This window comes from Pyrus communis, chromosome 8, assembly GCF_041283825.1.
Source record: "Pyrus communis isolate YQ-2024b chromosome 8, ASM4128382v1, whole genome shotgun sequence".
In the NCBI taxonomy this organism is placed as follows: Eukaryota; Viridiplantae; Streptophyta; class Magnoliopsida; order Rosales; family Rosaceae; genus Pyrus; species Pyrus communis.
Window position 1 is genome coordinate 15452730 of NC_142572.1, and position 13377 is coordinate 15466106.

At 34.4% G+C, this 13377-nt stretch overlaps 1 protein-coding gene across 4 annotated transcripts; it reads left to right on the forward strand.

The window, feature by feature from the left end:
• Positions 1 to 2271: 2271 nt before the first annotated feature.
• On the forward strand, positions 2272 to 7800 carry LOC137717627 (signal peptide peptidase). 4 transcript variants are annotated; one of them, XR_015965471.1, is made up of 13 exons: positions 2311 to 2447; positions 2594 to 2717; positions 3475 to 3590; positions 3684 to 3835; positions 4447 to 4532; positions 4890 to 5017; positions 5204 to 5254; positions 5548 to 5634; positions 5744 to 5813; positions 6360 to 6496; positions 6689 to 6766; positions 7201 to 7451; positions 7557 to 7800. XR_015965471.1 is itself a non-coding variant. In XM_068457045.2 (12 exons), the coding sequence occupies exons 2-12, from the start codon at positions 2678 to 2680 to the stop codon at positions 7279 to 7281; spliced, it is 1026 nt and encodes a 341-aa protein (XP_068313146.2). In that variant the 5' UTR covers positions 2272 to 2447; positions 2594 to 2677; the 3' UTR covers positions 7282 to 7474. The 4 variants fall into 4 exon arrangements, 3 of the variants coding, with proteins under 3 accessions (XP_068313146.2, XP_088554917.1, XP_088554916.1); XM_068457045.2 differs by lacking the exon at positions 7557 to 7800 and having other exon boundaries at positions 2272 to 2447; positions 7201 to 7474; XM_088698791.1 differs by lacking the exon at positions 7557 to 7800 and having other exon boundaries at positions 2314 to 2447; positions 2603 to 2717; positions 7201 to 7474.
• The last annotated feature ends 5577 nt before the right edge of the window (positions 7801 to 13377 follow it).

The following is a 13377-nucleotide window of genomic DNA, read 5'->3' on the forward strand; positions in this document are numbered from 1 at the left end:
CGACCTCGATGAACTAATCAGATTAACCAACCAAAATTAGCTTCAGTTATTATATATTGAATAGAAGCAAAGGCCTTCGTAACGGTCGAACAATAATAAAAAAAGTCATAGCAAACCCAGTAGCTACTTGTACTAAAAAACAAGTAAGCGTGATTCCCCTTAGACAATAAAATATGTTGGCGTGAGGAGGAACATATTTACTAGTTATATCATCGATAATTGCCTAAATCTCAAGACGTTCTTCGAACCAACCAATCATAGATTTCATTGAGATAGGTAAATCAAGGGGACACCCCCCCTGGGGAGAACCGTATATGAAAATTTCATCTTGTACAGCTCAAACAGAAACACCCAAATACTAGTTCTAACGGATGTGTGTAATATAAAAGTTGAAATTTATTAATCCTATGATTTATGATTCAATTTTTTTTTAAGATACTAAAGAATAAAAATCCGAAAGCTCTTCTTTGTGGTTATAATGCCAAAAGATCAAGTTGGCTCATTCGTCTATGTATTGATCGTTATAGGCCTCTTGAATCTTCTATTTACCTATTTTCTTTGGAGTTATTTATGTGTAACGCGACTTTACTGCTTTTTCTTTATCATTGATAGGAATTCTCTTGTTAAGACCCTATGAATTGATTAAAACCTCATATTCATACTAAAACCACGATGATTCAATAAAACCCTTTCAAACTAAGTCTAAGTCCCAAAATTCCCTGAGTAAGAACCATTGGATAATCACTTATTCAATTAATAGATATAATGACTAAAAATCCAAACCAAAGAACTTATTTAAAGACTAATTTTACATGTTTTAACATGAATGAATGACATGATTAATATTTTATTGACTAAGTCATAATATTATAAATATACATGCTTATTAATGATATGATTAATATTTTATTGACAATGTCATAGTATTATAAATATACACGCTTATTATAAAATGAGCACGTTGATAATTTATAAAGGCTACACCAAAAAAGTTCTCTAACACCATATCCGTTCTGTTTGTACCATACTTGACCAATCCCAAAACTACTAAGCACCGGCCAACAGCATACCGTCAAGGACCCACAAGACTTTTCCTCCAACCAGGAGGCCAATCACAACACGACACATGTCGGTATCAAAAGCCAATCACAGCGCGACACGTGTCGATATCAGAGGCCAATCACAACACGACACGTGTCAATGTCAGAACAAAGCTAGAAACTCTCTTCTATAAAAGGAGATCATTCTCCCCACAATAATCTCTAATGTCATTTGTACTAAACTATTCACTAGAACTCACAAAAAGAGAGCTTGAACATATGTATTTGTGTAAACCATTCACAACTAATGAGAACTCCTCTACTCTGTGGACGTAGCCAATCTGGGTGAACCACGTACATCTTGTGTTATTTGCTTCCCTGTCTCTATTCATTTACATACTTATCCACACTAATGACCAGAGCAACCTAACGAAGGTCACAAACTTGACACTTTCTGTTGTACCAAAGTCCTCGCCGATTTTATGCATCAACACGTTCCAATAATTATCATCAAAATCATTACCATAATTATCACACCGCGCCACAATTATTGTTTCCACCACTCAATTTGATTATTCTTTATACATAAACTTTAATTAAAAAATTTTATTTGACTTTAAGAAAATATTAGTGTTAGTCAAGTAAGAGTAATTATGAGGGAAAAAAAACTATGAACAACAGCTCTCTCAAGGAAAAAAAGAAGGTCCTAAGTCCGATATTTTGTAAGTTGTGATTCTACTTAATCGTGACCACAAGTATGGTGCAATTCTCAACTAATCTTTTTCGAGCCTGAATATGTAGATAATAGTAATTCACCACAAATTGTCTTCATTAACAAAAAAAAAAAAGGGTGAGGTACTATAGGAGAAGGGCAATAGTCCCAATCTATAATGTTTTAGCTACATGGGACAAATTCCATGGTACGGTGTTGACCAAAAAGAGAAACGGAAAAGCTTTGACATCCGCCGGTAAAATCTTATAAAAGGAGATCTTTTGAGGTACCAAAATCCGACATGGCGAAATATGATTGGCTGCTAGACGTCAACCTACGTGGCTCACTTAAAAAGGGTATAAATCGGTCATCAAATTTGTGACCGACAAAACGATCCACATTGCAGATACGAACTCAAGTTCCTTAAACAACCGCCAATCACCTCCCGCCACGTATGAAAAGCCCACCTTTGACCACACCATGGTTTTAATTCTCACAAAATCTCTTTCTTTATTGGCCGTCACCAAATCCCACGTAACAGCCCCGTCTCTTAGACAGGCTCTGATTTGTAACTTTAACCCCCAAATCCCCCGATTGCTTTCCTCAGGTAAAACCCTAATTTTGCAAATTTTATCAAAATCTCCGATCTGTACGGAAGGAGGCCGTTTGAAAATCATCTGCGTCGCGGCCCACTGGTACTATCAATTCCCTCTCTTACAAGAGCGGTAGTTTCGTCAATTTTCAAAATTGTGTGTAAATCTGGCGTCTTTTGTTGAAATTGAGATTGCGTTTCGGGGGAATTTGATTGGTTTTTCACCTTGTAATTTGATCTCATTTATAGGGTTTTCAGGAGGAGTATTAGTCCAGTTCGATTTGATCGGAATTGTAGTTCGAAGCGGGTTCCTTTCGAGTGATTACATTAACGATGAAGAACGTTGAGCGGATTGCCAATATCGCCTTAGCAGGTTTGCTCTCTATAAGCAGTAATTTAAATTTCTTTTCTCAATTTTAATTTATTGGGTTCTTTTTGTGGGTATAAATAGGAAAACTTAAGTTTGAGACTGAGTTGTTCATTGGGCTATGGATCTGTGGGGGAGTAGAATTACATAAATTTCTAATCTTGATGGGTCTTTCAGTGAGGAAAAATGACACTCTAGTCTCTAAAAGCTTCAAATTATTTATTTATTTATTTATTTATTTTGTTTAAAAAGAATCAAAATTTGAGGAGCATCTGGTGGCCTTGGACTAATCTTGAAGAACTAGAATATAATTGGCTATTTATAGCCTTGCTTTTAGTTTATGAAAGTAGGGATATGATGAACAGGATTTAGGGAATGACAGAACCACACATTGATTTGGTTTAAGACCGATATGTTGTAGGCTATGCTTGGTGGTTGAGATAAGTGGGCTAATAAAGTTTATGCACTGCCAGATTTCGTTCTGTATGTTTTTCATTGCTATAAGTATTTTAAATGAAAAGGGGATGAAAATTTTTCTTGGTACACTCTCACAGTTCTTGTTTGACTAGCGAATTTGGGGAAAGTATGTGAGATTACGTGCCTATCTGTTTTTATGCCCAATCCCAGTGTTATAAGTGCAATGCATCTTAGTTATCTAGTAAAATTTGCAGTGTATATTCTGTAATGTTTAGATGCCATGGTTGAGGTTTGGTGGAATGGTCATCACTCGGCAATTAAATGACTAAGTTGCTTTTGGCTGCAGGTTTAACGTTAGCACCACTTGTTGTGAAGGTAGATCCAAACCTAAATGTAGTTTTAACTGCATGTCTCACAGTTTTTGTGGGTTGCTACCGGTCTGTGAAGCCAACTCCACCTTCAGTAAGTACAACTGTCCTTTTTATTTGTTTTGTGATGCATCTGTCCTTGTATTCTTGTCCCTGCTTAGAAATTCACGTTCATTCAATTATGCAGGAGACAATGTCTAATGAACATGCCATGAGATTTCCATTTGTGGGGAGTGCAATGCTGTTATCGCTATTTTTACTTTTTAAGTTCTTATCCAAAGACTTGGTCAATGCTGTATTGACGTGCTATTTCTTTGTTCTTGGGATCATCGCTCTCTCGTAGGTCCTTTATTTATAGTTTATTTTCAACTGCTATATTATTGTTAGAGTAAATTGTAGTAATGGTCCCTCAACTTTAATCAAATTGGAGCAATGGTCCCTCAACTAAAAATCCATTACCATTGGTCCCTCAACTTATCAAAATGTGTAGCTATAGTCCTTTTCCATCAATTTCGTCAAAATTTTGTCAAAATAAGTTATGTTGGAATAACCATTTATATAATTAGGGTCCCTCAACTCATCAAAGTGTGTAATTATGGTCCTTTTCGTCAACTACGTCTAAAATTTTGTCAAAACGAGTTATGTTGGAATGACCATTGCTACAATTGGGTTAAAGTTAAGGGACCATTTCTCCAGTTGAATTAAAGTTGAGGCACCAATGTAATGGATTTTTAGTTGAGGGACCATAGCTGCACGTTTTGATGAGTTGAGGGATCAATGGTAATGGATTTTTAGTTGAGGGACCATTGCTCCAATTGAGTTAAAGTTAAGGGACCATAGCTACAATTTACTGTTATTTTTATATTAGCCGACCCCACTTAGTGGGATAAGGCTTTGTTGTTGTTGTTGTATATTATTGTTATACTTTTTAACATCCCTTATGTGTACAGGGCAACACTGTTACCTGCTATTGCACAATATTTGCCAGAGAGTTGGAATGAGGACCCTATCGTCTGGCGTTTTCCTTATTTCCGGTGTATGTGATGTCCCTTTCAGTTTTTTTTCTGCAACGGAGTTTTTTTTTTTGAAACTCTGGATTTACTGTCAATGTCAATGAATTCGATTTTATTTTATGCTATAATTCTTCTGAGTGTAGAAATTAATATGATCGCTTGAAGTGTTGTGTATATAGTTAGTGGATCTTCTAAGAACTATTAGGAAGGTAGAAAAACATTTTCGCTATGGATCAATGACTCTCTTGTTTTAACATGGGTCTACTATTGTGCGAAAGCAGTTTGATAGTCTTGTGGTCTGAGTTTTTGTTTGAACTAGTTGACATTATCTTGCTTGCATCCTGCAGAATGATAATTTCCTTGCACCTTTTCTTTCACAGCTTTGGAGATTGAGTTCACAAAATCTCAGATTGTTTCTGCAATCCCTGGAACCTTTTTCTGCGCATGGTATGCTTCAAAGAAGCATTGGCTGGCTAACAATATATTGGGGCTCGCCTTCTGTATTCAGGTCTGTCAGCATCCGATTAATAGATATTGAGTATGTTTAGCATCCTCTCTAATAATCATTTCTTCTCTTGTCTATATGTTTTGTAGTATTCTTATTTTCCTTTTAAATCTTAACCCTGCACTGGCGTATGTTGTGAAATGTTTATTTAATCCGAGTATTGAAGAATTTCATTATTTTTCTTTTCAGGGAATTGAAATGCTTTCTCTTGGGTCTTTTAAGACTGGTGCTATCCTTTTGGTAAGAAGAGGGACCCTTGGATTTCTGCAAAAAAAATTTGACGTATTTCTATCTGCTTTTGTTTGTCTTTAGCACCGCTTGTGCTGCTGAACCTTCCTTTCTATCTCTGTTTTCACTGCTTTAACTCTTGATCTAGTATTTCGGTTTCCGGGTCACTGTGATTTTATCATTATACCCCTTGTTTCCTCTTGCTGACCGCTGCAATATTGGATGCTAATACTCCATGTATATGCACGTGTGTATTTATATATATACACGTATTTTCTTTACTCTTTGGTCCTTGTGCATTGCAGGCTGGACTTTTTGTGTATGATATTTTCTGGGTTTTCTTCACTCCAGTTATGGTCAGTGTTGCCAAATCTTTTGATGCGCCTATAAAGGTTTGTACTCCCGATTAATCAAAGATCTTTTTACCATTAAATAGTCGGCTTCCTGATGTGGAAAAACTTCTAATGCTCTTACTGCAACCATGATTTAATTGGTCTGCAGCTGTTGTTCCCCACAGCAGATGCTGCACGTCCATTTTCTATGCTTGGACTTGGTGATATTGTTATCCCTGGTAAGGTTAAAACTTTCATATGTTATTATCTTGTATCTACTGCATGATTTTTCTAATAGGTTTTTATTTCTCATTTTGTTGTAAATTTGTTCTATAGAGTTTGAGTGTTATATTATGTGGAACTAAAATCTATGTATAATAGACGGTTTGATATGCTACCTAAGTTCTAACAGGTCTCATTCTTTTCCCTTTGATATGCTACCTAAGCATAATGGATTTTGTAAGGACATTTGTTTTGAATCCTCTGGGACCACAAGCCACCTGATTTTGTCTTCCATAATTTAGCATCTATATTTCCCACTTTTGGATAGTTGAGGAATGCTGTGAAGCAGAAACATTTGCTTTCACTCTGTTTATTTGTACTTTTATTTTCTTATTTTCTTTTCTTTGCTTTTGAATCCTATCACGGAATTATAATATTTTGGTATTGTGGACAACAGGGATCGATCAATTACTTGAAAATGATTTTACTGATTGAGAATGACACGGTAAAATCTCTTCATTTTGGTTGTTGGTTCTAACTTTTAATGTTATATCTTCCTTCAGGTATTTTCGTGGCGTTGGCTTTGCGGTTTGATGTATCTAGGGGGAAAAAGGGCCAGTACTTCAAGAGTGCTTTTTTGGGATACACAGTTGGTTTGGTCCTCACAATTGTTGTAATGAACTGGTTTCAGGCAGCACAGGTGAGTTTGGCATAATTATGTTTGTTGTATTACTTTTCACCTAGTTCTCACTATGAATAGCCGGCTTGATTTTAATTGAAGTTCCCAATCTATTATAGTGACCACTTCTTTACTCTACGTTAATTTTTTGTCTCCTCCGTACATCATAACTAATTAATTACCTGATCCATCCTTTCTGTTCTCTGTTTACAGCCTGCACTGTTGTATATTGTACCATCTGTTATTGGATTTTTGGCTGCTCACTGCATATGGAATGGCGACGTCAAACCGGTATGTGTGAACATCCATGCCTTCTTGTTTAATGTATTTGGTTTATGTTATTACATAAAGAAGATTATGAATATTTTTACTTGTGGCATTACATTCAAACAATTCGTAATAATATCAACATAAATCCAGGAAAAAAAAATATATGCAATCCCATTAGTGGTTTTGGTTCTTGTACAAGTGACGGGCCAATGACTTAGGAATCCTTTTGTTAGATATATGCTATCATATATGTTTGTGAAGTCGATGTTAAAAGGGGCTTAAAGTTTTGGGGTGAAGGAAATATTGGAAACGAAAACTAAAGCTAACTTTTTAAGAGATGAAATCCAAAAGAGGGGTGAAAACTAGTCGTGTGCGTCGCTTCTTGTACATATTTGTAAATCTTTTTTATATTTTTTGAAATACTCTGAGTGAGATTCCGATCTCTATTGATGCAGCTGTTGGCGTTCGATGAGTCGAAGAGCGCGGTGATATCTGAAGAAGAAAGTGATCCCAAAACTATCAAGAAGGTGGAGTAAGTTGAAATACAGAGAAGCCACAGAAAAGAACTTTCCAACTCAAAAAACAATCGCTGTTTGGCTCTTGGCTAGTTATGCAACTGCACGCCGTTGTAACAGTTTTTTCGAATCGAGGACAGAAATAATATTTCGGTTCCTTTTACAAGTTGCAACGATTACAGCAATGTTAGGTTAATACAGAAACCTTTCCCAATCTTTTTCTATCTAATTTTCATAGAAATTTCGAGTTGTTCATTTATTTTGCTGATAGATTCATCGCACACTTCAATGTTCAGGGAATGAGTTGACGTGTATTAGGCTAGTTGGTTAAGGCAATGTGTCTATTCTCTCGCCCCAAAATTTGAATCTCCATCTCTGTAAGTTCAAGTAGTTCGTCTTGTCAAAAATGTAGGTCGCATGGAAGTTACTATTACAGATCGAAGTCGATGCAAGGGAAGAGGTGGGTTCCATGACTGTGAGTGTAATAAATGAATGTGGTCCAAATAACAACACTCGTAATAAACTAGTAACAGTTGTCAACGTGCAATTCGTTTATTGACTGTTGTTTGAGATATGCAGAATTTTAGTAGTTGTCATCTGTTTGATTAACAGATGTATTAAGAAAAATGCATTGTCAATATGGTAGATTAACTACAATGAGTAACCACGCAGGACCGAAAAAAATATTTTTGAAATCAATATATTGTTCATTGGCACTACCTATAGCGAAAATGATTGTCATATATTCAAATACCCATAATCCATATCATTATTTGATATCGCTGTCAAGAAGCCAACTCAACAATCTTATCTGCACTTTTCATTTTCTTTACCAAAGACACATTGTCCTGCCAAGATCACATTCAAAATCGCAACAAGTGACCCAGTGGTGAGGGGCGCAAACTGCGGTTTCTTAATAAACAAAAAAATATGAGAAATTTTGGAATTCGATACTTTGAATTGGTGAGTCTACTTGACTGTGGTCATGAGCAAGGTAAAATTTCTCATAACCTCTCTAAACTCGAAATAAATAAATAATCATGACTTATCACAAATTATCTCCCTATTAATAAAATAAAATAAAATAAAAACAAAGATCGCATCCAAAGCCTCCAACAAGCTTTATTTGAGTGGAAAATATGACACTTCATTTAATAAGCCAATAAATGAGATATTATTTTGTGGCCCCTACTCCCTCGTAACACATGCATTTTGTTATCATGATATTATCTCCCTCCTTCAAATCATTGAGGTCCGGCGCGTGTATGCTATTCATATCATATTTTTATATCATTTTAGGTGAAAACTGATGTAGACAGCTATATTATTTGAAAAAATTGCAAAACCCAAGAAAATGAAAGAGAAAGACTTCTCGTATACCACAATCATTATTTAATTAACTAGTTTTTCTTAATTATTAGTTTATTAAATAATGAACTAAATTTAAAAATATGATTAATTCAAATGATGTGGTTGTCCACATTAAATGCCACCTAAGGTAATATGAAAATGTGGTACAAAAAATGGTATAAGTAGCATTACTCATATAGTTTAGGCCGTCGCTCTCGTCTTTTTTTTCTTGTTTAGGGTTTCGGGAATCTTTTTAACCGTTAGATTTTTATTCTACAATTCTATCAATTTAGCCATTTGATCTTACTTTTGGCGATGAAGTAAAGGCGCTTCGGATTCAAACATGCGATCTTGAATACTGTGCTATAAAGTTTGTGATGATGAGGCATTGCATTTGTTGCATGTGCACAAAAAACGAGAAATTACCTATGATACTCTGCCTTGATACTTAACCGTCAAATTTGTTGAAAAACCAGTCCACATTCAACGGCTAGATGATTTTGAAATATCTCTCTAAATACGTACTGCTTCCTTTTCCTCATTTCTTCATCAAATCCTTAATTTTCCATTATATCCAGAAATACTCCGACTATTTAGTTACATATCTTCTTGGTGATATGAGTTTTCAGTTGTAATTTAGTTATTTTCGAACTACAAATAAGAATGTTTCGTGGTGAATTGTCCCAGTAAAAAGAATAGGTCATTCATTGTTAATGTACTGCATTTTAAATTCAAACTCTTTCTCTTTTTTTAATCTAACTTAAAATAGTAATATTGCTTGTAATGATATATCTACGCTATGGAATTGGGAAAAAATTGGTTACGAGCTTGTCAAACTCAAGATTCGAATTTAAAATCTCTTACTTAGAAGTAAAGAATAATATTATTAAATTATAATATTAAGCGACAACTTTTGTTATTCTTGTAATTATATTTTTTGGTTACAATTGAAAATTGGAAATAAAATCCTTGACCTAATTCTAGCCATTTTCTGACCGTCATTAAAACTTGAGCTAACCCCACGTACAGTTGTACCTGTAATCTTTGTGCAAATGAATACGATCCAATTATTTGGTTCGTACATTAATATCTTATCCAAAAACAAAACTGCATCTGCGCGGTGTATTGTTTGCTCTTCCATTTCCATACTCTTTCCATGCATTCTGTTTGTGTGGTCACGGTTAAGTCACATTAATATTTTATATTCATATTACTTTTTCTTTTATTATTTTTATAAAAAAATAATATAAAATGTTGACGTTCGTGACCACATATCACAGGAGGGCATGAGAAAAGTATGGAAATAGGAGGGCAGACAATCCACCTCCCCCTAGTTCTCTAACGAAACTTACACAAAACAAGTTGATCAATACGTGACATTCTAATATAATAATATAATATTATGATGTTAAAAACCTTATACATGTATTACTTTATTAAAACGGAATGTCACAGGAACAATAAACGGGTTCAAAATCTTTTTTTTTTTTTTTTTTTTTTTAAGCTATTTTCTGGACCAGTTGATAAGTGAGGCTGCTGGGATCTGTGTGATTCTGTGATACATGTGAATTCCGAAACCCTGCGACAATTCCTGGTGTCGTTTTTTTCTTGGCAGCCTTTTAATGTCGATATACTGGAATCTGTATATTCGATGGTTACTGCTAAATTATTTTCAGGGAACAGCAACCTACCTGCCTCTCTGTAAGACATGCAGTGCCATACAGTCCAGTTGGAATTTGATCAAATCCGAGAAAAAAAAAAATGAAAGCAAATCTATTGGAAGAAGTAGCTAAGGCTTGGAAGTCCAACTGGAGCAAATCAATCAAGTCATACCTTTTTTTAGTGTTAGCTGATTGTGTTTCCTTGTTATTGTAAAATTGTTGGTAGCTCTTCAAGTAGTGATTTAAGGAGACTGATTGGAGGCTGATTGGAGGCTGCTTCCCAGCTGCTCCAATTTGATATACATCCCACATTGGACATAGGGAATGAGAAAAAGCAATTTATATAGGATTAGCCCACTCTAACTAACATCGAGATTTTTTGTGATAAAACCTCACACCTAATGGATTGGGTAGGTGGTAAAGTAAGGACAGTATCGGTGTTGTTGGAATAGACCCTCGACCCGTCGACCTGAAAAATTCAACAAAATCTAACTGATCCCAAAAGCAAATATTATAAAAAATGGTACAATTCGTGGGCTACAATATATGCATGGATGATCCAGATTTAGTGCTGCTTTAATTTAAAAATACAGTAAGTCGCTTAGTCGCTCTTGCGTACAATGCATTGATGATTAAGATTTGTCCATTTATTCGTGGACAAAAGACTTTAGCATTGTTCTAACATTATAAAGAATTTTACACTTTACATACCACACCTACAATGCATGTCCATTCAACTCATGGGCGACTAAACGAGCATTGTTATAACATAATAAAGATACAATGCATTATGCATTAACGATCAGGACTTTCGTGCTCGTTCATGGATAACTAACCTTATCACTACTTTAACATTTATAAAGAATGATACAGCCCCGCCTACATTCGTATGTAATTAGAATTCTTCCGTTTGGCTCATGAGCGACCGACATTTACATTGATCTAACATTATAGACATCAATAAAGCAGATTCAGAATATACATGATTGTATTTGCTGGCCCAGAATCCAGATACACAGCTTAGCTTTTAAGATGGAGATGGACCCATGAGAAAAAGGTTGAGACGATCGCATGCCAATTGGATGAGGGTTTGAAAGCACATGTAGCATAACAAAAGGGGAGCCATGGAAGTAGTCAAGTTGAAATGATTATTCCCACAGTTCCCACCTGCGTCAAATTATAAAATTCAAGATCAAAGGAGTTCTTGCGGATATGGAAGGAAACCCTAATGCACGTAGGGAGTTAAATAGGCTTTGCTAAATATAGTTATTTATGTATATGTGAACGACTGAGAATTGTTGATCACTGCCATGGAATTCGAAGATATACATTAACTTTCGGTTTTCGGCTCACGCTAGCGTTTCTCAAGGAATAAATATTGATGCTTAGTTTGGAGGGTTTAATGTAGACAATCTAATTATGCAGTTGAATGCTACCTGAAAATAGCATATTTCTTTTATTAAAATTTAGTCACGGTTGCAAGTGAGAGTTTGTCACGTCTTTTGATATAATACTGCCACTTAGTTGAGAATACATTGAAGATGGATAAAGTTTGGGTTTAATTTCAAATATTTTTTTTACTTAGTATTATGGTCTAGTGATATTCCTCTTCACTTGTAAGTGAGAGATTTTAGGTTTGATTCTCGCTAAAGACGAATTTAAACCAAATTATTGCTAACCAATTGTGAGACAAAACCCATAGTGTAGATTATATCGTTTGTCTAAAAAAAAAAAAAAAATTTAATCACGGTTGCAAGTGAGAGTTTGTCACCTAATTTTTTTTTTTTTTAAAAAAAAAACTGTTGAAGAACCTTCATAAAGTTACGAATTCTTACCCCATGAATTGCCAACTTAACCTTTAGTTTTAGATATAATACTGCCCAACTTTTGCCTACATGGATGTGAAACCCGCTTCATGCAGATTGGAGGGAAGAATGCGTACGAGCATAGAAAATATAAAATGTCAAATTAGTATTTGATGACATATGTGGTAATTTGACATTTTGTATAAATTTTTTCTTCAATTGATATTTTAAATGAAAATGTCAAGTCTAGTTGTTAAAATAATCAATATTATAATATTGACAACCACTCAAATAATATTCCACAACATTTATGGCGTGTTTACGAGCCAGTAATCGGAATCAAAATGTAAAATTGGATTCCGATTACGGGATAATACTTTCGTTTACTAAACTTGGGGAACTAAGAAAAAAAGGTGCACCCACACAAAATCAGGAATCCAATTCCTCATGTTCAAGGAATAGGACTCCTTAATTGGTGGTGGTATTCCGGGAGTATGGAGGAATCATGATCAAAATTTCTTACCCATTATGCTCTTAGATATTTACTATAATTTCTTTTTGCTAGGCAGTACTTCTTGAATTTCATGTTTTTTTTTTTAAATAAACATAAGAATTAAACAAATAAGAAATAATTAATGATTATAGGGCAATTACTATTAAGGTTTTATTGTGTTCCACAAATATCACTAATGATACAATTAATCCGAATAAAAGATTATCCAATTGATTAGTATATAAATATGTTATTTAGAATAAGGGTATTTTAGTAATCATATTCATTTCTATTCCGATTCAGGTGAGTTTGTAAATAATTTATATGAACTCAATTCCGTTCTTACTCCTATTCCATAACATTCAAGTAAAAGTTTGAATAGGAATCTAAAACTCCTCTTCATTCCAACTCCCTCATGATTCAATTTTCCCTCAATTCAATTCCTCATATTTTGATTATGGGTTACGTAAACGAGCCATTAATAGGCAAGAAAATAATGAATTGAAGCCTTGAACTTGTGCTATCACTTTTGAGAGTAGCTGCAACGTATGTTTTTTCATGTCACATTAGAATTGATGTTTCAATTGAAAAAATATATATATATATATATATATTATAACTATCTTTTCTTAAACATTTTTTTATAAAATACAAATATATTGTTTGACATTTTCTTTGAAGATGTTCTAGTCATTCACAACCTTAAAGTTGATTTTGTCAATGAACTATTACTCCAAACAATTAGGATGCAATCCTTAAAAGGACATGACATATTAACATCAGCAAATGAAAAAAAAAATATATATAT